The sequence below is a fragment of the Pleurodeles waltl genome, chromosome 7 (assembly GCF_031143425.1).
Source record: "Pleurodeles waltl isolate 20211129_DDA chromosome 7, aPleWal1.hap1.20221129, whole genome shotgun sequence".
NCBI classification, from domain to species: Eukaryota; Metazoa; Chordata; class Amphibia; order Caudata; family Salamandridae; genus Pleurodeles; species Pleurodeles waltl.
Window position 1 is genome coordinate 397,599,288 of NC_090446.1, and position 24,881 is coordinate 397,624,168.

At 48.5% G+C, this 24,881-nt stretch overlaps 1 protein-coding gene across 6 annotated transcripts in view; it reads left to right on the forward strand.

Annotated features, from left to right (window-relative positions):
• The window catches only part of RBM39 (RNA binding motif protein 39), a 561,368-nt gene that overhangs the window by 140,192 nt on the left and 396,295 nt on the right, over window positions 1-24,881 (forward strand). For all 6 annotated transcript variants that reach the window (XM_069243868.1, XM_069243870.1, XM_069243869.1 and 3 more), the window contains one exon: window positions 21,752-21,889. In XM_069243868.1, coding sequence (XP_069099969.1) covers window positions 21,752-21,889 — 138 coding nt within the window. The remainder of the gene's footprint in view (window positions 1-21,751; window positions 21,890-24,881) is intronic.

Below are 24,881 nucleotides of genomic sequence, written 5' to 3' on the forward strand. Positions count from 1 at the left end.
TATTTTAAGAACCACAGGTTCAAATTCTACATGTAATAGCTCATTCGAAAGGTATTGCAGGTAAGTACTTTAGGAACTTCAAATCATCAAAATTGCATGTATACTTTTCAAGTTATTCACAAATAGCTGTTTTAAAAGTGGGCACTTAGTGCAATTTTCACAGTTCCTAGGGGAGGTAAGTATTTGTTAGTTTTACCAGGTAAGTAAGACACTTACAGGGTTCAGTTCTTGGTCCAAGGTAGCCCACCGTTGGGGGTTCAGAGCAACCCCAAAGTCACCACACCAGCAGCTCAGGGCCGGTCAGGTGCAGAGTTCAAAGTGGTGCCCAAAACACATAGGCTAGAATGGAGAGAAGGGGGTGCCCCGGTTCCGGTCTGCTTGCAGGTAAGTACCCGCGTCTTCGGAGGGCAGACCAGGGGGGTTTTGTAGGGCACCGGGGGGGACACAAGTCCACACAGAAATTTCACCCTCAGCGGCGCGGGGGCGGCCGGGTGCAGTGTAGAAACAAGCGTCGGGTTCGCAATGTTAGTCTATGAGAGATCTCGGGATCTCTTCAGCGCTGCAGGCAGGCAAGGGGGGGGTTCCTCGGGGAAACCTCCACTTGGGCAAGGGAGAGGGACTCCTGGGGGTCACTTCTCCAGTGAAAGTCCGGTCCTTCAGGTCCTGGGGGCTGCGGGTGCAGGGTCTCTCCCAGGCGTCGGGACTTTAGGTTCAAAGAGTCGCGGTCAGGGGAAGCCTCGGGATTCCCTCTGCAGGCGGCGCTGTGGGGGCTCAGGGGGGACAGGTTTTGGTACTCACAGTATCAGAGTAGTCCTGGGGTCCCTCCTGAGGCGTCGGATCTCCACCAGCCGAGTCGGGGTCGCCGGGTGCAGTGTTGCAAGTCTCACGCTTCTTGCGGGGAGCTTGCAGGGTTCTTTAAAGCTGCTGGAAACAAAGTTGCAGCTTTTCTTGGAGCAGGTCCGCTGTCCTCGGGAGTTTCTTGTCTTTTCGAAGCAGGGGCAGTCCTCAGAGGATGTCGAGGTCGCTGGTCCCTTTGGAAGGCGTCGCTGGAGCAGGATCTTTGGAAGGCAGGAGACAGGCCGGTGAGTTTCTGGAGCCAAGGCAGTTGTCGTCTTCTGGTCTTCCGCTGCAGGGGTTTTCAGCTGGGCAGTCCTTCTTCTTGTTGCAGGAATCTAATTTTCTAGGGTTCAGGGTAGCCCTTAAATACTAAATTTAAGGGCGTGTTTAGGTCTGGGGGGTTAGTAGCCAATGGCTACTAGCCCTGAGGGTGGGTACACCCTCTTTGTGCCTCCTCCCAAGGGGAGGGGGTCACAATCCTAACCCTATTGGGGGAATCCTCCATCTGCAAGATGGAGGATTTCTAAAAGTTAGAGTCACCTCAGCTCAGGACACCTTAGGGGCTGTCCTGACTGGCCAGTGACTCCTCCTTGTTTTTCTCATTATTTTCTCCGGCCTTGCCGCCAAAAGTGGGGCCTGGCCGGAGGGGGCGGGCAACTCCACTAGCTGGAGTGTCCTGCTGGGTTGGCACAAAGGAGGTGAGCCTTTGAGGCTCACCGCCAGGTGTGACAATTCCTGCCTGGGGGAGGTGTTAGCATCTCCACCCAGTGCAGGCTTTGTTACTGGCCTCAGAGTGACAAAGGCACTCTCCCCATGGGGCCAGCAACATGTCTCGGTTTGTGGCAGGCTGCTAAAACTAGTCAGCCTACACAGATAGTCGGTTAAGTTTCAGGGGGCACCTCTAAGGTGCCCTCTGTGGTGTATTTTACAATAAAATGTACACTGGCATCAGTGTGCATTTATTGTGCTGAGAAGTTTGATACCAAACTTCCCAGTTTTCAGTGTAGCCATTATGGTGCTGTGGAGTTCGTGTAAAACAGACTCCCAGACCATATACTCTTATGGCTACCCTGCACTTACAATGTCTAAGGTTTTGCTTAGACACTGTAGGGGCACAGTGCTCATGCACTGGTACCCTCACCTATGGTATAGTGCACCCTGCCTTAGGGCTGTAAGGCCTGCTAGAGGGGTGTCTTACCTATACTGCATAGGCAGTGAGAGGCTGGCATGGCACCCTGAGGGGAGTGCCATGTCGACTTACTCATTTTGTTCTCACCAGCACACACAGGCTTGTAAGCAGTGTGTCTGTGCTGAGTGAGGGGTCTCTAGGGTGGCATAATACATGCTACAGCCCTTAGAGACCTTCCCTGGCATCAGGGCCCTTGGTACCAGAGGTACCAGTTACAAGGGACTTATCTGAATGCCAGGGTGTGCCAATTGTGGAAACAATGGTACATTTTAGGTGAAAGAACACTGGTGCTGGGGCCTGGTTAGCAGGGTCCTAGCACACTTCTCAGTCAAGTCAGCATCAGTATCAGGCAAAAAGTGGGGGGTAACTGCAACAGGGAGCCATTTCTTTACACAAGCCCCCCCTAGCCCACAGGCCAGGAGACTCAGCCAACGCTGGAAGAGTCTTCCTAGTCTGTCAGGCGAGGAAGAGTAGAGGAAATGGCTGGTTTGTTGCAGGGCCTACTCTGCCTTACATCCTCCTGTTCAGGTCATTCCCTCTGGAGAACTGACCCACTTCCACAGTGATAGGACCTAGTCTGAACTGCCTCTTGTCTGTGCTTTTTATGTCTTCACCCATTCTTTCTATTTTGAGGTCGGAGGTATCCACCTCTGCTAATCTTATCTTAGCCAGGGTCACCCCTAGCTTACCCAAAGAGGTTACCCAGAGCTGGAGTAACCCCACCATGACCAACAGGGTCAGGGGGCCTAACTTGTTAGTTGGCATGGGGTCAGACCACCATGCCAAGGATAGTGCAGCCATAAAGGCTAACACCCAGCAGAGGCCACTGACAGCTGTCAGTGCCCAGAACCACACCTTTAGCTCTTCACCTACAAGGGAAGGGGCTAAGTTACAGGCTTCTTTGGGTTCAGGGTGCCTGTCTGCTGTATTAGAGTGGGGGGTTACCACATCTTGTAGTAAACACCCTTCTTCCACTCTTTCTTCTGTTAGCTGAGGAGCCACCCACTCAGGCTTAACAGTTGCCTGACTAGCCAGGACTTCTTGTGGGTCAGGTTGGACTTTATCAGAGCCATTTTTGGAGTTCTCCCCTACTGGAGCAGAATCTCCTTGGCTTGCTGGAACCTTGGCTAAAGGTTGTCCACCTTTCCTACTCTGTTTTCTTTTCTTCTTCTTCTGGGGCCTGCTTGCATTTACTGCAGAGGCAGGACTTCCAGAATCCTTGGGAGAGGACTGGCACTGGACCAGTTCCTCTCTTGAGCTCTGACTAATCTCTGGGTAGTCATTTCCAAGGAGACAATCAAGGGGGAGGTCTGTACTGACTACTACCCTTCTCCAGCTAAGAGTGCCACCCACTTCTATGGGCACTAAAGCCACAGGCCTCTTAGTGACCCTGTCTAGGCTAACTCTTACCCTGGCAGTCTCACCTGGGATGTACTGGTTTGAGAGCACCAGCCTGTCATGCACAATAGTGTGACTGGCACAAGTGTCTCTCAGGGCAGTGGTTGGGATTCCATTCACCAGTAGGTGGTGGAAGTGTCTACTTCCCTCTGGAATCTCCAACTCACCTGTTGGGCCCTGTTTCCAGTTGAAGGCTAGGAAGACCTCCTCATCTGAGGAGTCATCTCCCATGGCTACACTGGTTACCCCTGGAATTTTGTTCTGGGGTTTGTTTTTGGGACAAGAAGTGTCCTTGGTGTCGTGCCCAGACTGTTTACAGTTGTGGCACCATGCCTTAGTGGCATCCCAGTTCTTACCCTGGTACCCACCTTTGTTTTGGGTTGTGTCTTGGGGCCCACCCACCTGTTCTGGTTTTTGGGGGCCTACAGAGGACTCTTTTTCTTTGTTTCTAGTGTCACCCACTTTCTCCTGGGGAGTTTTTGTAACCCCTTTCTTTTGGTCACCCCCAGTGGAAGTTTTGGTTACCCTAGTCTTGACCCAGTGGTCTGCCTTCTTTCCCAATTCTTGGGGAGAAATTGGACCTAGGTCTACCAGATACTGATGCAACTTTTCATTGAAGCAGTTACTTAAAATGTGTTCTTTCATAAACAAATTATAAAGCCCAACATAGTCACACACTTCATTTCCAGTTAACCAACCATCTAGTGTTTTTACTGAGTAGTCTACAAAATCCACCCAGGTCTGGCTCGAGGATTTTTGAGCCCCCCTGAACCTAATTCTATACTCCTCAGTGGAGAATCCAAAGCCCTCAATCAGGGTACCCTTCATGAGGTCATAAGATTCTGCATCTTTTCCAGAGAGTGTGAGGAGTCTATCCCTACACTTTCCAGTGAACATTTCCCAAAGGAGAGCACCCCAGTGAGATCTGTTTACTTTTCTGGTTACACAAGCCCTCTCAAAAGCTGTGAACCATTTGGTGATGTCATCACCATCTTCATATTTTGTTACAATCCCTTTGGGGATTTTTAGGATGTCAGGAGAATCTCTGACCCTATTTAAGTTGCTGCCACCATTGATGGGACCTAGGCCCATCTCTTTTCTTTCCCTTTCTATGGCTAGGAGCTGCTTTTCCAAAGCCAATCTTTTGGCCATCCTGGCTAACTGGATGTCCTCTTCACTGGGGTTATCCTCAGTGATTTCAGAGGTGTTGGTCTCTCCTGTGAGGGAACCAGCCTCTCTGACTATTATTTTTGGAGTCAGGGTTTGAGGGACCCTGTTCTCCCTAGATAGGACTGGTAGGGGGGAATTGTCCTCCAAGTCACTATCCTCTTCCTCTGAGTTGCCACCCTCAGAGGGGTTGGCCTTTTCAAACTCTGCCAAAAGCTCCTGGAGCTGTATTTTGGTAGGTTTGGGGCCCATTGTTATTTTCTTTATTTTACAGAGTGACCTTAGCTCCCTCATCTTAAGATGGAGGTAAGGTGTGGTGTCGAGTTCCACCACAGTCACATCTGTGCTAGACATTTTGCTTCTAAAAGTTGGAATACTTTTTAAGAATCTACAACTGGTTCTAGAATCTAATTCAAACTTTTAACAAACTTTTAAACTCTAAAAGAAATGCTCAACAGGATCTAACACAAGGCCCTAGCAGGTCTTTTAAGAATTTAGAAAACTTTTCAAATTGCAAAAATGAATTTCTAATGACAATTTTGGAATTTGTCGTGTGATCAGGTATTGGCTGGGTAGTCCAGCAAATGCAAAGTCTTGTACCCCACCGCTGATCCACCAATGTAGGAAGTTGGCTCTGTATGTGCTATTTCAAAGTAAGGAATAGCATGCACAGAGTCCAAGGGTTCCCCTTAGAGGTAAAATAGTGGTAAAAATAGATAATACTAATGCTCTATTTTGTGGTAGTGTGGTCGAGCAGTAGGCTTATCCAAGGAGTAGTGTTAAGCATTTGTTGTACATACACATAGACAATAAATGAGGTACACACACTCAGAGACAAATCCAGCCAATAGGTTTTTATATAGAAAAATATCTTTTCTTAGTTTATTTTAAGAACCACAGGTTCAAATTCTACATGTAATAGCTCATTCGAAAGGTATTGCAGGTAAGTACTTTAGGAACTTCAAATCATCAAAATTGCATGTATACTTTTCAAGTTATTCACAAATAGCTGTTTTAAAAGTGGGCACTTAGTGCAATTTTCACAGTTCCTAGGGGAGGTAAGTATTTGTTAGTTTTACCAGGTAAGTAAGACACTTACAGGGTTCAGTTCTTGGTCCAAGGTAGCCCACCGTTGGGGGTTCAGAGCAACCCCAAAGTCACCACACCAGCAGCTCAGGGCCGGTCAGGTGCAGAGTTCAAAGTGGTGCCCAAAACACATAGGCTAGAATGGAGAGAAGGGGGTGCCCCGGTTCCGGTCTGCTTGCAGGTAAGTACCCGCGTCTTCGGAGGGCAGACCAGGGGGGTTTTGTAGGGCACCGGGGGGGACACGAGTCCACACAGAAATTTCACCCTCAGCGGCGCGGGGGCGGCCGGGTGCAGTGTAGAAACAAGCGTCGGGTTCGCAATGTTAGTCTATGAGAGATCTCGGGATCTCTTCAGCGCTGCAGGCAGGCAAGGGGGGGGTTCCTCGGGGAAACCTCCACTTGGGCAAGGGAGAGGGACTCCTGGGGGTCACTTCTCCAGTGAAAGTCCGGTCCTTCAGGTCCTGGGGGCTGCGGGTGCAGGGTCTCTCCCAGGCGTCGGGACTTTAGGTTCAAAGAGTCGCGGTCAGGGGAAGCCTCGGGATTCCCTCTGCAGGCGGCGCTGTGGGGGCTCAGGGGGGACAGGTTTTGGTACTCACAGTATCAGAGTAGTCCTGGGGTCCCTCCTGAGGCGTCGGATCTCCACCAGCCGAGTCGGGGTCGCCGGGTGCAGTGTTGCAAGTCTCACGCTTCTTGCGGGGAGCTTGCAGGGTTCTTTAAAGCTGCTGGAAACAAAGTTGCAGCTTTTCTTGGAGCAGGTCCGCTGTCCTCGGGAGTTTCTTGTCTTTTCGAAGCAGGGGCAGTCCTCAGAGGATGTCGAGGTCGCTGGTCCCTTTGGAAGGCGTCGCTGGAGCAGGATCTTTGGAAGGCAGGAGACAGGCCGGTGAGTTTCTGGAGCCAAGGCAGTTGTCGTCTTCTGGTCTTCCGCTGCAGGGGTTTTCAGCTGGGCAGTCCTTCTTCTTGTTGCAGGAATCTAATTTTCTAGGGTTCAGGGTAGCCCTTAAATACTAAATTTAAGGGCGTGTTTAGGTCTGGGGGGTTAGTAGCCAATGGCTACTAGCCCTGAGGGTGGGTACACCCTCTTTGTGCCTCCTCCCAAGGGGAGGGGGTCACAATCCTAACCCTATTGGGGGAATCCTCCATCTGCAAGATGGAGGATTTCTAAAAGTTAGAGTCACCTCAGCTCAGGACACCTTAGGGGCTGTCCTGACTGGCCAGTGACTCCTCCTTGTTTTTCTCATTATTTTCTCCGGCCTTGCCGCCAAAAGTGGGGCCTGGCCGGAGGGGGCGGGCAACTCCACTAGCTGGAGTGTCCTGCTGGGTTGGCACAAAGGAGGTGAGCCTTTGAGGCTCACCGCCAGGTGTGACAATTCCTGCCTGGGGGAGGTGTTAGCATCTCCACCCAGTGCAGGCTTTGTTACTGGCCTCAGAGTGACAAAGGCACTCTCCCCATGGGGCCAGCAACATGTCTCGGTTTGTGGCAGGCTGCTAAAACTAGTCAGCCTACACAGATAGTCGGTTAAGTTTCAGGGGGCACCTCTAAGGTGCCCTCTGTGGTGTATTTTACAATAAAATGTACACTGGCATCAGTGTGCATTTATTGTGCTGAGAAGTTTGATACCAAACTTCCCAGTTTTCAGTGTAGCCATTATGGTGCTGTGGAGTTCGTGTAAAACAGACTCCCAGACCATATACTCTTATGGCTACCCTGCACTTACAATGTCTAAGGTTTTGCTTAGACACTGTAGGGGCACAGTGCTCATGCACTGGTACCCTCACCTATGGTATAGTGCACCCTGCCTTAGGGCTGTAAGGCCTGCTAGAGGGGTGTCTTACCTATACTGCATAGGCAGTGAGAGGCTGGCATGGCACCCTGAGGGGAGTGCCATGTCGACTTACTCATTTTGTTCTCACCAGCACACACAGGCTTGTAAGCAGTGTGTCTGTGCTGAGTGAGGGGTCTCTAGGGTGGCATAATACATGCTACAGCCCTTAGAGACCTTCCCTGGCATCAGGGCCCTTGGTACCAGAGGTACCAGTTACAAGGGACTTATCTGAATGCCAGGGTGTGCCAATTGTGGAAACAATGGTACATTTTAGGTGAAAGAACACTGGTGCTGGGGCCTGGTTAGCAGGGTCCTAGCACACTTCTCAGTCAAGTCAGCATCAGTATCAGGCAAAAAGTGGGGGGTAACTGCAACAGGGAGCCATTTCTTTACAATGACATTACCACATTCAACGAGGTGTTGCTAAAAGGAGCGCAGAAACTCAACATAGAGGTTCCAGAACCATCTACCTCCTCATCGGTCATCTTTGAGACTCTACAACAGAGATCAGCGTCAAAAAAGTTGCTGCCTCTAGTGCCTGGTTTGTTGCAGCCAACCATGGACACTTTTCTGGCCCCAGCCTCGCTTAAGTCTGCACCGGCTAGAATTCTCAAAAAATACAAGGCTCCAGAACAGGACCCATTATTCCTTAGAAAGGATCCGCCACCGGACTCGGTTATCATAGCTGCCGCCCGAAAGACCCACTCAGTGGCATCTTCATCCACGGTACCCCCGGATAAAGAGAGCAGGCATCTAGACTCTCTGGGGAGAAAGATATGTGGGACAGCGGCTTCAGCAATGAAGGTCTCCAGTGCGTCTGCGCTCCTGGGCAGGTATGATCGTTCTCTGTGGGACTCCCTCAGTAGATTTACAGAAAAATTGCCCAGAGAAGACAGACAAGATTTCCAGGAGATACTACAAGAAGGATGCCTGGTATCCAACCAGGTTATCAGCGCGGCACCAGATGGGGCGGATTTGGCTGCTCATGGATACGCACATGGTATCTGTGCAAGGAGATCTTCCGGGCTGAGGCTCACTGGCTTGAAACAGGAAGCACAACAACGTATCCTGAATCTCCCATTTGCCGGGAACTCTCTATTCGGTGCCCATGCAGACGAAGAGATGGCCCGCATGAAGACAGAGGTGGATACCATGAAGGCGGTGGGCCTCGAAAGAAAGATTTCAGGCGGAGGTACAGGCCGTATGACAGGCGCCCTTTCCAGCAGAGGGTTCAAACCCCTCATTGGTCGCAAAGGTCACAGCAACGACAGGGACGCCCTCTTTTTCAAAGGAGAAACACAAGGGAGCGAGGGTCAAGTAGACCTCAACAGTCCACTCCGAAAGCACCCACCAAGCAATGAAATCTCGCTTCCCTCGACACTGTACACCACTCCGGTGGGGGGAAGTATTACGGCTTATCTTCACGAGTGGCACTCTATCACAAGAGACAAATGGGTGCTCAATATTGTCGAACATGGCTATTCTCTTCTTTTCAAACAGCCTCCACCACGCTTGCCACCAACCAAAGACAATCCATCTCATCTCAGCTTGCTACGCAAGGAGGCTCTCGCCCTCCTAAAAAAGAATGCCATAGAAAAGGTTCCACCTGCACACAGAGGACAGGGGGTCTACTCCTGTTACTTTCTAGTGGCAAAGAAGGGTCGAGAGGGCGTTTTCAGGCCAATTCTGGACCTACGGCTGCTGAACAAATACATAAGGAAGCAGAAGTTCAGAATGCTAGCGCTTCACCAGATTTTCCCTCAACTGCATCAGGGAGACTGGATGTGCTCCATCGACCTACAGGATGCGTACTTTCACATCCCGATAGCTCCCAAACATCAAATTCCTGCGCTGCCGAGTAGCGTTACAGCATTACCAGTTCAGAGTTCTACCCTTTGGCCTGAAATCTGCCCCAAGAGTTTTCTCAATGTATGGCAGTGGTGGCGGCACATCTCCGAAGACAAAGGATATACATATATCCATACCTAGACAACTGGCTACTAAAGGCTACTTCTCCGGAGCAGGCGAGAAGCCATCGGGACATTGTACTAGGAGTTTGCGAAGCTCTAGGTCTTCAGGTCAATTACCAGAAGTCAACCTTGATTCCAACGCAGAATCTTCACTACCTAGGATCTATCATAAACACAGAACTCCAAAAAGTGTATCCTTCGGAGGAACGACTATCCTCAATAGACAGGAAGTGCCAGGACCTGTTGAGAGCCAGCGCACCTACGGCACGTCAGGTGACATCACTGCTGGGCTCCATGGCATCGTGCATTTTTATTGTCCCAAATGCCAGACTCCACATGAGACCCCTCCAAGAGGCATTGGAGACCAACTGGAGCCAAAGAACAGGTCGCTGGGACGACGCGGTGCGGCTACCGGCGGTAGCACTTCAGTCATTGAGATGGTGGATGCACAGACCTCACCTGTCAGTGGGTGCTCCGTTTCACCAGGTGCTTCCATCCGACACCCTAGTAACAGATGCATCTCTTCAGGGATGGGGGGCTCATTTGGGTCCTTTTCAAGCGCTGGGTCTGTGGTCCGACAAGCAAAAGCAGTACCACATCAATCTGCTAGAACTCAGAGCGGTCCATCTGGCTCTCAAGTCTTTCATACCGCAAATTCAGGGGAAAACTCTCTTGATACAGACGGACAATACAACCGCGATGTATTACTTGAACAAACAAGGGGGAACGAGGTCCCTACCCCTATCGCGAGAGTCCCAAGCGATATGGCATTGGCTCCTGGCCAGAGGAATGTCAATTACAGCAGTTCACCTGCCAGGTCAGCAGAACGTGGAAGCAGACTTTCTAAGCAGACACCTGGAGGACGTTCACGATTGGGTCCTACACGGCGAAGTCGCAGAATACATCTTCGCGCAATGGGGTCAGCCTCAACTGGATCTCTTCGCAGACGAAGTAAACAAGAAATGCCCAGACTTCGCATCCAGGTTCTACCGTCCGGGATCTCGAGGGAATGCCCTGTTGATCGACTGGTCAGGGATATTTCTTTATGCTTTTCCACCGATTCCCCTCATTCCGGCAGTGATCAGCAAACTTTACAGATCCAGGACCAGAATGATTCTTATAGCGCCACAATGGCCCCGACAGTTCTGGTACACGGATCTCCTCAACCTGTCGGAAAAACCTCACAGGAGGCTGCCGTGCAGACCGGATCTTCTGAGCAGAATGGAGGGCAGGATTCTACATCCCAACCTACCCTCTCTGAGCTTAACAGCATGGCTCCCGAATTCCTGCAGTATGGGCATCTAGGGCTCTCGCAGGAGTGCATGAACATCTTGAAAGAGTCCAAATGGCCTTCCACGCGGCGTTCTTACGCTTTTAAGTGGAAGAGATTCTACATATGGTGCTGTCAGAAAGGTCATAATCCCATACGGGCGCAGGAAGATGTCATACTGTCCTATTTGCTTCATCTAGCGAAGTCCGGTCTGCAGGTATCATCTATTAAGGTACATTTGTCTGCTATTACAGCCTATCGCAAGTCACCTTCTCAGGAATCCTTCTTTACAAAACCTGTAGTCAAGGATTTCTTAGAGGGTTTGAAGAAAGTTTTTCCGCCAATTCGGAGGCCTTCTCCTCCATGGGAACTGAACATAGTCCTGGCAAAACTTATGGGCCCTCCTTTCGAGCCTATACATAAGGCCGCTTTACAACACCTTACGTGGAAGACGGCTTTTCTAGTGGCCATTACTTCAGCGAGGAGGGTCAGTGAAATCCAGGCCTTGTCTTCAAAAGAACCGTACACGGTTTTTCATGACAATAGAGTGGTTCTTCGAACTCACCCATCTTTCCTTCCGAAGGTGGTGTCAGAATTCCATTTTAATCAGACCATATCTTTACCGACGTTCTTTCCCAATCCGGAGACTCCGGCAGAGAAAGCATTGCACTCATTAGACTTGAAAAGAGTGCTGAAATTTTATCTGGACAAGACAAAATCGATTAGACACTCTAACCGCTTGTTTGTAAACTATGGTCATTTAAGGACAGGAGAGGCAGCATCTAAGCGATCAATATAAAGATGGATAGTTTCTTGTATTGTTAATACTTACCAGCTAGCTAATAAACAATTACTAGCGCGGCCTAGAGCGCATTCCACAAGGGGTAAAGCGTCTACTGCTGCTCTCCTTAACAATGTTCCGATATCTGAGATTTGTAAGGCTGCTACATGGAAGTCTGTCCATACGTTTACAAGACCTTATTGTTTAGACTCGGATGCAAGAGCGGATGCCCAAGTGGGGCAGGCCTCTCTAAGAAATCTATTTGCATAAGACATATCTATTCCTGCACTTCTATCGGACAGTCCGCTGGGTTTAGGGATGGGCTTGCTAATCTATTCAATGTTTATGACTATTGATGAGGATCCCCTGGAAGAGAAGGATAAGTTACTTACCTGTAAATCCTAGTTCTCTTCCAGGGGTATCCTCATCCAAGTCATAAACAACCCACCCTCCTCCCCGGACGCACGTCTCCTAGAAGTGCAGGACAGACTGTGTCTGGAATCAGTTATACAAATTGTCACCGTAAAAAGAACTGACCTAACTGTGAACCAACTGTCACCTTTCCTTCACCCCTGAGGCATGGTGGGATACTGGAGGTGCTCAGGGTCTTAAAGGCACGGTGCCAACGTTTTTATGGTTCTCCTGTGTTAACCTGCATGCAGCCTATTGGCTAAGAATGCTTCATTGTTTTTCAATGCAGTTTTTTCTATTTTTTCTCTAGAGTTTGCTACTGCTTACTTCCCTACGCCTAGTTTTAGGAGCTTGGGTACATATTTATGTTCTATTGTAGTATTTAATATAAAAATAAAATAAAAAGCTTCATAGAAATAAAGCATTTTAGCCTGTTTTTAACATGATAGCCTGCATGACTATTTGTTACACATGTATAATGTGTATATTTTATATATGCTCCGGGGTCCCCGCACAAGGGCGGGAATATTCAATGTTTATGACTTTGAGGATACCCCTGGAAGAGAACTAGGATTTACAGGTAAGTAACTTATCCTTCTCCGTCCACGAGTCGGATTCTGAAGAACTCGACGCCGAAGAAACATCCAAAACCGTGAGTAAGACGTCGAAAATCAACTCATGAGAAGTCCACAAAAGCCCAGGGGACGCCACCGCCAACAGGCCATGGCTTAACCCGAAAAATAGGTGACCGATCATCGGCACCGAAAAAGGGCACGCTGGGGGCGAAGTCATCCGACTCCGGTCGAGATACCGCCACACAGCAACCTCGGAGCCGAGACAGCGGCTCCGAGAAACTTCGGCACAGAGACAGCGGCACCGAAGAATTTCGGCACCGAGACACCACGCCGAAAACAAAGAAGGTTTCTTCGGAGCCTAAAAAGACTTCCGAAAAGGTTTCGGTTCCGAAACATCCAGCCTCGGAGCCGAAAACTAGTTCCTATACAGAGGAACAATGATTAACCTCCCAATTACATAGATTTGGAGAGGAGCTTCAAGCTGGAGAGCCTGACTACACACAGAGAAGGCTTCATATTCATGAGGACACAGGGAAGATAACCACTCTTCCCCCAATCAAAATAAAAAGGAAACTTGCCTTTCAACAAAAGGACAAGCAACCACAAGCAAAGGTGGCAAGGAAAACAACCCCACCACCGTCTCCACCACCATCAATACATGCATCACCAGCAACAACTCCACCACTGATGCACTCACCATCTCATACTACGAGTCAGGATGATCCAGATGCATGGGACCTTTACGATGCTCCAGTGTCTGACAACAGCCCAGACTCCTATCCTACAAAACCGTCACCACCTGAGGACAGTACATCCTACACACAGGTGGTCGCAAGGGCAGCCGAATTTCACAACGTCACCTTACATTCCGAGCCAATTGAGGATGACTTTCTGTTTAACACCCTATCCTCCCCCCATAGCCAGTACCAAAGCCTTCCCATGCTCCCAGGAATGCTAAGACATTCAAAACAAATATTTCAGGATCCAGTTAAAGGCAGAGCCATAACTCCAAGGGTGGAGAAAAAGTACAAGCCACCGCCAACAGATCCAATCTATATTACAACACAACTAACACCAGACTCAGTAGTTGTCGGGGCAGCTTGTAAGAGAGCCAACTCTCATACCTCAGGAGACGCACCACCTCCAGACAAGGAGAGCCGCAAATTTGATGCTGCAGGAAAAAGGGTTGCAGCACAAGCAGCAAATCAATGGCGTATTGCCAATTCACAAGCACTTTTGGCAAGATACGACAGAGCTCACTGGGATGAAATGCAACATTTCATCGAACACTTACCCAAGGAGTTCCAAAAAGGAGCGCAACAAGTGGTGGAAGAAGGACAAAGTATCTCAAATAATCAGATACGGTCTTCCATGGATGGACCAGATACAGCTGCAAGGACAATAAACACTGCAATCACGATACAAAGGCACGCATGGCTGCGCACTTCAGGGTTCAAGCCAGAAATCCAACAAGCTGTGCTCAATATGCCATTTAATGAACAGCAATTGTTTGGGCCGGAGGTGGACACTGCCATTGACAAACTAAAAAAAGACACCGATACAGCCAAAGCCATGGGCGCACTCTACTCCCCGCAGAGCAGAGGCACATTTCGGAAAACACCTTTTAGGGGAGGGTTTCGAAGTCAACCCACAGAAACCACAACCTCACAAACAAGGCCTACTTACCAGGGTCAATATCAAAGGGGAGGTTTTCGGGGGCAATATAGAAGGGGCCAATTCCCAAGAAATCAAGGAAAATTCCAAGGCCCCAAAACAGTGCACTGATCAATAAAGAATGCCACGAACAGATGTACACTTGGAACTCCTTGGGTAAGTGTTCGATGAAATGTTGCATTTCATCCCAGTGAGCTCTGTCGTATCTTGCCAAAAGTGCTTGTGAATTGGCAATACGCCATTGATTTGCTGCTTGTGCTGCAACCCTTTTTCCCGCAGCATCAAATTTGCGGCTCTCCTTGTCTGGAGGTGGTGCGTCTCCTGAGGTATGAGAGTTGGCTCTCTTACGAGCTGCCCCGACAACTACTGAGTCTGGTGTTAGTTGTGTTGTAATATAGATTGGATCTGTTGGCGGTGGCTTGTACTTTTTCTCCACCCTTGGAGTTATGGCTCTGCCTTTAACTGGATCCTGAAATATTTGTTTTGAATGTCTTAGCATTCCTGGGAGCATGGGAAGGCTTTGGTACTGGCTATGGGTGGAGGATAGGGTGTTAAACAGAAAGTCATCCTCAATTGGCTCAGAATGTAAGGTGACGTTGTGAAATTCGGCTGCCCTTGCGACCACCTGTGTGTAGGATGTACTGTCCTCAGGTGGTGACGGTTTTGTAGGATAGGAGTCTGGGCTGTTGTCAGACACTGGAGCATCGTAAAGGTCCCATGCATCGGGATCATCCTGACTCATTGTAGTATGAGCTGGTGAGTGCATCAGTGGTGGAGTTGTTGCTGGTGATGCATGTATTGATGGTGGTGGAGACGGTGGTGGGGTTGTTTTCCTTGCCACCTTTGCTTGTGGTTGCTTGTCCTTTTGTTGAAAGGCAAGTTTCCTTTTTATTTTGATTGGGGGAAGAGTGGTTATCTTCCCTGTGTCCTCATGAATATGAAGCCTTCTCTGTGTGTAGTCAGGCTCTCCAGCTTGAAGCTCCTCACCAAATCTATGTAATTGGGAGGTTAATCCTTGTTCCTCTGTATAGGAACTAGTTTTCGGCTCCGAGGCTGGATGTTTCGGAACCGAAACCTTTTCGGAAGTCTTTTTAGGCTCCGAAGAAACCTTCTTTGTTTTCGGCGTGGTGTCTCGGTGCCGAAATTCTTCAGTGCCGCTGTCTCTGTGCCGAAGTTTCTCGGAGCCGCTGTCTCGGCTCAGAGGTTGCTGTGTGGCGGTATCTCGACCGGAGTCGGATGACTTCGCCCCCAGCGTGCCCTTTTTCGGTGCCGATGATCGGTCACCTATTTTTCGGGTTAAGCCATGGCCTGTTGGCGGTGGCGTCCCCTGGGCTTTTGTGGACTTCTCGTGAGTCTTGATTTTCGACGTCTTACTCACGGTTTTGGATGTTTCTTCGGCGTAGAGTTCTTCAGAGTCCGACTCGTGGACGGAGAAAGCTTCTTCTTCCTCCTCGAAACGATCTTGACCTGTCGGCGTGGACGCCATTTGTAGTCTCCTGGCTCTTCGGTCTCTCCGCGTCTTCCTTGACCGAAACGCTCGACAGGCTTCACAAGTATCCTCCTTCTGCTCGGGGGACAAGCACAAGTTACAGACCAGATGGTGATCTGTATACGGATACTTGTGATGGCATTTTGGACAGAAGCGGAATGGGGTCCGTTCCATCAGCCTTGAAGTCGCACGTGGCTGGGCCGACCAGGCCCCGACGGGGGAATCGAAAAAACCCCGAAGGGCCACCGGAGCTCTTCAAAATTCGGTGTCGATTTGTTCTAACTAACCCGATACCGAACGCAAACAATACAGACTTTTTTTCCGAGATTCTAACTAACTTTCCGACCCGAAACACGGAGCGAAAAGGAACACGTCCGAACCCGATGGCGGGAAAAAAAACAATCCAAGATGGAGTCGACGCCCATGCGCAATGGAGTCGAAATGGGAGGAGTCCCTCGGTCTCGTGACTCGAAAAGACTTCTTAGAAGAAAAACAACTTGTAACACTCCGAGCCCAACACCAGATGGCGGGATGTGCACAGCATGTGAATCTGCAGCGACTAATGTCACGAACAGATGTACACTGGGTAAGTGACATTTTCCTTATGCAAGGAGGGCACCAAATGTGCCCTTCAAAGCAGTCTGATGGTGCTCAGAGACTACCCCAGCCCTTAGACACCTAATTAACAGGGGAAGGTGGTTGCACTTCTCCTTTGCAGGAAGTCCTTTGTTCTGCCTCTCCAGCCTGAGCCTTGCTTAGCAGCAGGAGGGCAGAACAGTGTCTGGCGTCAGCAGCATTGTGGATTGTCAGCCAGACCATGTAAGGCTGCACAAGCTGAACTTGGGGGGGGGGGGGAAACCTCTAATGAAACCCCGGAATACTTGGCATCACGCATCTATCACAGGAATCGGTGTAGTTGCATGATTCCAACGTGTTTGATACCAAACCTTAGGTTCGGGGATGCCATTATGTACTTCGACCACTCATGTTGACCAGTGTCCATAACATACCTATGGCATACCTGCACTTAGACCAGGAATTGGCCTGGGTTCTCTAGGGTCACCCTGCTCATGATGGCGTACTATCACACTTGGGGACATACACCCTGCCCTTGGGCTCAAGGGCCAACCAGAGGAGTGACCCATAATATTTCAGTGCAGTGACCAGATTTGGTGGTAAAAGGGTGCATGCACAATTACATGCAGACTGTAATGGCAGGCCTGTAGACAGTTTGCATGGGCTCTATGGGTGGCACAAGACATAGTGCAGCCCAATGGGGGGTTGGGAGAGAGACTTACATGGGTGCACCAGCATGTCAGTTGTGGGTGTATAAAGTTGACCAGAAGCCACATTCAGGAGGAAGGAGCACAATCACTGGGGTCCTGAGTATCAGGATCCCAGTGATCTACAGTTGAAGCACACTGACATCAGACAAAGTGGGGGTAACTGCTATAAAGATGGCAAAAGGATCAACTCTGGCCTTTTATAGGTAACATTCCTGTAGGAAGTTGGCTCTGTATGTGCTATTTCAAAGTAAGGAATAGCATGCACAGAGTCCAAGGGTTCCCCTTAGAGGTAAAATAGTGGTAAAAATAGATAATACTAATGCTCTATTTTGTGGAAGGGTGGTCGAGCAGTAGGCTTATCCAAGGAGTAGTGTTAAGCATTTGTTGTACATACACATAGACAATAAATGAGGTACACACACTCAGAGACAAATCCAGCCAATAGGTTTTTGTATAGAAAAATATCTTTTCTTAGTTTATTTTAAGAACCACAGGTTCAAATTCTACATGTAATATCTCATTCGAAAGGTATTGCAGGTAAGTACTTTAGGAACTTCAAATCATCAAAATTGCATGTATACTTTTCAAGTTATTCACAAATAGCTGTTTTAAAAGTGGACACTTAGTGCAATTTTCACAGTTCCTAGGGGAGGTAAGTATTTGTTAGGTTAACCAGGTAAGTAAGACACTTACAGGGCTTAGTTCTTGGTCCAAGGTAGCCCACCGTTGGGGGTTCAGAGCAACCCCAAAGTTACCACACCAGCAGCTCAGGGCCGGTCAGGTGCAGAGTTCAAAGTGGTGCCCAAAACACATAGGCTAGAATGGAGAGAAGGGGGTGCCCCGGTTCCGGTCTGCTTGCAGGTAAGTACCCGCGTCTTCGGAGGGCAGACCAGGGGGGTTTTGTAGGGCACCGGGGGGGACACAAGCCCACACAGAAATTTCACCCTCAGCAGCGCGGGGGCGGCCGGGTGCAGTGTAGAAACAAGCGTCGGGTTTGTAATGGAAGTCAATGGGAGATCTAGGGATCTCTTCAGCGCTGCAGGCAGGCAAGGGGGGGGGTTCCTCGGGGAAACCTCCACTTGATCAAGGGAGAGGGACTCCTGGGGGTCACTCCTCCAGTGAAAGTCCGGTCCTTCAGGTCCTGGGGGCTGCGGGTGCAGGGTCTCTCCCAGGTGTCGGGACTTAGGATTCAAAGAGTCGCGGTCAGGGGAAGCCTCGGGATTCCCTCTGCAGGCGGCGCTGTGGGGGCTCAGGGGGGACAGGTTTTTGTACTCAGTCTTAGAGTAGTCCTGGGGTCCCTCCTGAGGTATTGGATCGCCACCAGCCGAGTCGGGGTCGCCGGGTGCAGTGTTGCAAGTCTCACGCTTCTTGCGGGGAGCTTGCAGGGTTCTTTAAAGCTGCTGGAAACAAAGTTGCAGCTTTTCTTGGAGCAGGTCCGCTGTCCTCGGGAGTTTCTTGTCTTTTCGAAGCAGGGGCAGTCCTCAGAGGATGTCGAGGTCGCTGGTCCCTTTGGAAGGCGTCGCTGGAGCAGGATCTTTGGAAGGCAGGAGACAGGCCGGTGAGTTTCTGGAGCCAAGGCAGTTGTCGTCTTCTGGTCTTCCTCTGCAGGGGTTTTCAGCTAGGCAGTCCTTCTTCTTGTAGTTGCAGGAATCTAATTTTCTAGGGTTCAGGGTAGCCCTTAAATACTAAATTTAAGGGCGTGTTTAGGTCTGGGGGGTTAGTAGCCAATGGCTACTAGCCCTGAGGGTGGGTACACCCTCTTTGTGCCTCCTCCCAAGGGGAGGGGGTCACAATCCTAACCCTATTGGGGGAATCCTCCATCTGCAAGATGGAGGATTTCTAAAAGTCAGAGTCACCTCAGCTCAGGACACCTTAGGGGCTGTCCTGACTGGCCAGTGACTCCTCCTTGCTGCTTTCTTTGTTCCCTCCAGCCTTGCCACCAAAAGTGGGGGCCGTGGCCGGAGGGGGCGGGCAACTCCACTAAGCTGGAGTGCCCTGCTGGGCTGTGACAAAGGGGTGAGCCTTTGAGGCTCACCGCCAGGTGTCACAGCTCCTGCCTGGGGGAGGTGTTAGCATCTCCACCCAGTGCAGGCTTTGTTACTGGCCTCAGAGTGACAAAGGCACTCTCCCCATGGGGCCAGCAACATGTCTCTGGTGTGGCAGGCTGCTGGAACTAGTCAGCCTACACAGACAGTCGGTTAAGTTTCAGGGGGCACCTCTAAGGTGCCCTCTGCGGTGTATTTTACAATAAAATGTACACTGGCATCAGTGTGCATTTATTGTGCTGAGAAGTTTGATACCAAACTTCCCAGTTTTCAGTGTAGCCCTTATGGTGCTGTGGAGTTCGTGTTTGACAGACTCCCAGACCATATACTCTTATGGCTACCCTGCACTTACAATGTCTAAGATTTTGTTTAGACACTGTAGGGGTACCATGCTCATGCACTGGTACCCTCACCTATGGTATAGTGCACCCTGCCTTAGGGCTGTAAGGCCTGCTAGAGGGGTGTCTTACCTATACTGCATAGGCAGTGAGAGGCTGGCATGGCACCCTGAGGGGAGTGCCATGTCGACTTACTCGTTTTGTCCTCACTAGCACACACAAGCTGGCAAGCAGTGTGTCTGTGCTGAGTGAGAGGTCTCCAGGGTGGCATAAGACATGCTGCAGCCCTTAGAGACCTTCCTTGGCATCAGGGCCCTTGGTACTAGAAGTACCAGTTACAAGGGACTTATCTGGATGCCAGGGTCTGCCAATTGTGGATACAAAAGTACAGGTTAGGGAAAGAACACTGGTGCTGTGGCCTGGTTAGCAGGCCTCAGCACACTTTCAATTGTAAACATAGCATCAGCAAAGGCAAAAAGTCAGGGGGCAACCATGCCAAGGAGGCATTTCCTTACAATTCCCATAGCTGATATCTAAGGCAGCTACATGGTCTACACCACACACATTCACTAAACACTATTCTGTAGATGTATTAGCATGCCAACAGGCTAATGTAGGTGAAGCAGTGCTATTCACACTATTCCAGACCATTGCAGCAGCCACAGGTTAGCCACCGCGTGGGAGAGGCACTGCTTTACAGTGTATGCAGAGGATGTGTATCTACAGCCACACATGCCATCAAACAGAAAATGTTATTTGGATTAACCGACTTTTTCAACATTATACATGTAAAATCCTTACATGCACGTTTTCGCCTTGAAAAAGTCCTTTGGACGAAACACGTGTTGGCTGTTTGCGGACTGTACACACTCATGACTGTTTGTGGAATGTTTACCCACAAGGAATTAAAGCTTACTCAGTTTGGAAAACAATCTTCATTGAACTTTGGACTTCTTCCTTTTTTCACTTTGGATCATTTTGTTTGGACTGTTTTTTGGATTGCCCCTGTACCATTTTCCTAAATACTGTCCAGCACAGTTAAAAAAAAAATATATATTTATTGATCAGTGCACTGAATACCTGTGGTGGTTGGGTATTCCTACCGGGATCTGCACCCACAAGAGCGCTAACGTTGTTTGCAGTTACTAATCATTTATCTTATGTACGGATGTGCGAATATTAGGCATTAACCACTGTTTCTGTTTCTTTACAAACGGAAAATGTTACTTACCCAGTAAGCCTCTGTGGCATGTAGTGCTGTAGACTCACGTGCCCACCTCCCTCCCCGGACACCTCTGGCCGTTGCAGTCTCTTCATTTATTTTTATATTCTCTTGCATGGACATCCCTATCTTTGCGCTTACAATACACTCTGTTTTACCGCTGGCAGCTGAAAATGATATTAACAATGGACTTGAAGCCCATGTGCATTATCAGCAAGAGTAGGAGTCAATATACCTCATGACTTGAAAGACCTACAATCTATAGCACTACATGTCACAAACAGATGCTTACTAGCTAAGTAACTGTTTCTTCTCTTGACTTAATCTGCATGGTGGCAACATCTAACTAGGCAGGTGTTCTCTGAATAGGTATGTCCAGTGTTAACTGACAGCAAGAAGCAAATTCATAAATGCAGAGCTGGCCAGTCTTAAAAATCTGTCTGAATTAAGAGTGAAGCAGGAAAGGTGTGGATGAAAGGAATCTACAAACACCAGCATGTGTAAAGACAGTACATGTTGTTTTTTTTTTTTTTATATTTCCAGTGTAGTTTGTATGTTATTCTGTGTCAGTTGCTCTGCTATATCATGTAAGCTCAAGAATACCATTGCCAACCTCGAGAAAATGCTTTCTTAGTTTACCTAGATACAACAAATGTTACCAGGCTACTTGTGAGCTGTGCTTGGTCAAAACCTAGTCAGTTCATAAATGCACTTGCCTTCCTCAACCTGTGACCATTAGTCTCAGTGTCTCTCTCTCACTCACTCACTCTTCCGATTTGTTTAATTTCTAACGAACTGCAGTAGAGCCTGGAAAAAGATTGGCACACAAGAATGTTCTGGAGGGCTGAGTAGTTGTCATGGACATGTATATAAAGCTATTTTTTGTGCACAGTGGAAGAGCTTTGATGGCTGTCTTCTGTAGCATCAATGCTCTTAGGCTTGATAAGGTCAGGTTTTGAGCAATCCAATGTGAAAGTCTCACAAGAAACGAGGATTGATAAAAGGGCAGCAATAAATTGAGTGGTAAACTGGGGGGGTGAAGGAGGGGGGGGGGGGGTCATTCTATAGTTGTGCATATTTGTCTCTAGCCGAGGTGGTGGAGGTTGAAATATGTAGATTGTTGCCCCACGTTAGTGGAACGTATGAAGCCCAACACAAAATCTTTTGATGATCGATGATTGTTTTTCTCAGGCAGAGAAAAATAGAGCAGCAGCAATGGCTAATAATCTTCAGAAAGGCACTGCTGGGCCAATGAGGCTTTATGTAGGATCGCTACACTTCAATATTACAGAGGACATGCTGCGTGGAATCTTTGAGCCATTTGGAAGGGTGAGCATATTTTATAGCTTACTTTGATACTTGCAATCTGTAATAACGTTGACCATTATTATGCAAAGCGTTCCAAATTGTAGACTGTCCACATTTATTTCTAAAATGCTGTACCTGGGAGAATATTCTGACTTAAGAAGAGCAGTTTTCAGTGAAGCAGGGTCTCGGGCATTTACCCTCATTTGACTCTTGATTGATCCTAGAAAAGCTTACATTCTAGTATCCCCAGATATCTGCCTTTGGTATTTCAGATACTTAAATGCTTGAGGCCATTCTTAAAACCAGAGAGGCATTAATTATTTTTAATTATTTTTATTCAGCAATTTCACAGCATAACACACAATGAAAGCATATTAACTGCTGCTATAAATCCATTAATTAAAAAACGTCAAGACAAAAATGGACTCGAATTGTAAGACCCTCAATCTCCTGCCAGTGATCCAGGAGAAACATGGGTGCGAGGGGGAAAATCAGTACAGAGTAATTATAAAACTGTTGAAAATGCGTTTACAATTAAAACCTCAGCTAATGAGTGGCCATAACTTGCAGAGTATTGCAAACGAAAAAGAAGCACTTTGACTTAGGGTCTTAGTCATGGAGAGACCTGTGATGCTGAACACACACAGCAGTCTTTCTGCTAGTTGTAAATCTTGCACAACTTGACAGCGTTTACAGACTTTTTTTGCTGTAGATACACATGCTTAACATACTTTTTCCATCTAATCTTAAAACAATATTATTAGCTTAATTCAGTGTTCAGAGTCCTGGCTTGGACAATATGTGTTTTTTTTTTTTTTGTTTTTTGTTTTGAAGAGGTTTCTTGAGTCGCAGGATATGATGTGACTTGTCCTCTTGTTGTGCATTATGCATGGGCACGGGTTCTAAATGTTTTCCTGCCACTTGGGTTTGAATGTTCATTGGGTGGGTTTGGAGGACAAATTGTTTGAAATACTTTTTTGCCTGGATTGTTTGGTGACCATTGTGTTCCGCAACAAGGACTCATCGATTGTAGCAAGCTGACTCTTCATATTCTATATCAAAATGAGATATACCTTGCAGTGTGTCCAGGGGCACCCTTGCTAGTTGACAGGGCTTGCTCTAGCAATCCTAAAGTACTCTAAGGGATTGTGTGGTAGAGCAGCCTTAGTCTTATCAAAGAGGAGTGTGAGACATCTGCAAATACACACGCAGTCAGTAAATAAATACATAACTCGGTAAGGAGATCCACACCAATTTACAAAAATACAAGTATCTTTATCTATGTTTTGGTAGCAGAATCTGTAGGATCAGGTAGATACGTTTTGCCAGAAACACCTTTACAGTTCAGAAAAGTCAACACTTGAAAGTTGCAGTGTTAATCTATGGAGTAACCACAAATACGGCACACAAGTAGAGTACAGAGACTTAAGACCAATCTCCTGGGCTTAAGGTGAGTATTGGACATGGGTCAGGACCACTCCAGAATCAGTCAGGGTGAACCAACAAAAGAACTCCAGTCTCACAAGCCAGGGTGACGCAGAGACAACGCTTGTCCACTTCTCCTTGGTCTGGGTGCTATATTCAGTGTAGCCATTATGGAGCTGTGGAGTTCGTTTTTGACAGACTCCCAGACCACATACTCTTATGGCTACCCTGCACTTTCAATGTCTAAGGTTTTGCTTAGACACTGTAGGGGCATAGTGCTCATGCACCTATGCGCTCACCTGTGGTATAGTGCACCCTGCCTTAGGGCTGTGAGGCCTGCAAGAGGGGTGACTTACCTATGCCACAGGCAGTGTGAGGCTGGCATGGCACCCTGAGGGGAGTGCCATGTCGACTTAGTCATTTTCTCCCCACCAGCACACACAAGCTGGCAAGCAGTGTGTCTGTGCTGAGTGAGGGGTCCCCAGGGTGGCATAAGACATGCTGCAGCCCTTAGAGACCTTCCCTGGCATCAGGGCCCTTGGTACCAGGGGTACCAGTTACAAGGGACTTACCTGGGTGCCAGGGTTGTGCCAATTGTGGAGACAATGGTACATTTTAGGTGAAAGAACACTGGTGCTGGGGCCTGGTTAGCAGGGTCCCAGCACACTTCTCAGTCAAGTCAGCATCAGTATCAGGCAAAATGTGGGGGGTAACTGCAACAGGGAGCCATTTCTTTACACACCACCTCCATATAAAGAAAGTAGAAAATTCAACGCAGCAGGCAAGAGGGTGGAGGCACAGGCAGCAAACCAGTGGCGTATTGCCAATTCACAGGCGTTGTTGGCCAGATACGATAGGGCCCACTGGGACGAAATGCAACACTTTATAGAACATTTGCCCAAGGAGTTCCAAAAGAGAGCGCAGCAGGTAGTAGGAGGACAGAGTATCTCCAACAATCAGATACGGTCAGCAATGGATGCTGCAGACACAGCTGCAGAAATACAGCAAGCTGTGCTGAATATGCCATTCAATGGACAGCAGTTGTTTGGGCCGGAGGTGGACACTGCGATCGAAAAACTTAGACACTGACACGGCCAAAGCCATGGGCGCACTCTACTCCCCACAGAGCAGAGGCACATTTCGAAAAACACAGTTTAGAGGGGGGTTCGAGGACAAAGCACAGAACCCACAACCTCACAAACAAGACCTACTTACCAGAGCCAGTATCAGCGGGGAAGTTTTCGGGGACAATATAAAGGGGGACAATTCCAAAAGAATAGAGGAAAGTTCCAAAGTCCCAAAACTCCTCAAAACAATCAGTGACTTCCAAGTCACACATCCCCAACACACAACATCTGTGGGGGGGAGACTAACCAAGTTTTACAAACATTGGGAGGAAATAACAACAGACACTTGGGTCCTAGCAAATATCCAGCATGGTTATTGCATAGAATTTCTCAAATTCCCTCCAAACGTCCCACCGAAAACACACAATATGTCAAAACAACATATAGATCTTCTAGGACTAGAAGTTCAGGCATTGCTACAAAAAGAAGCAATAGAATTAGTACCAAACCAACAGAAAGGG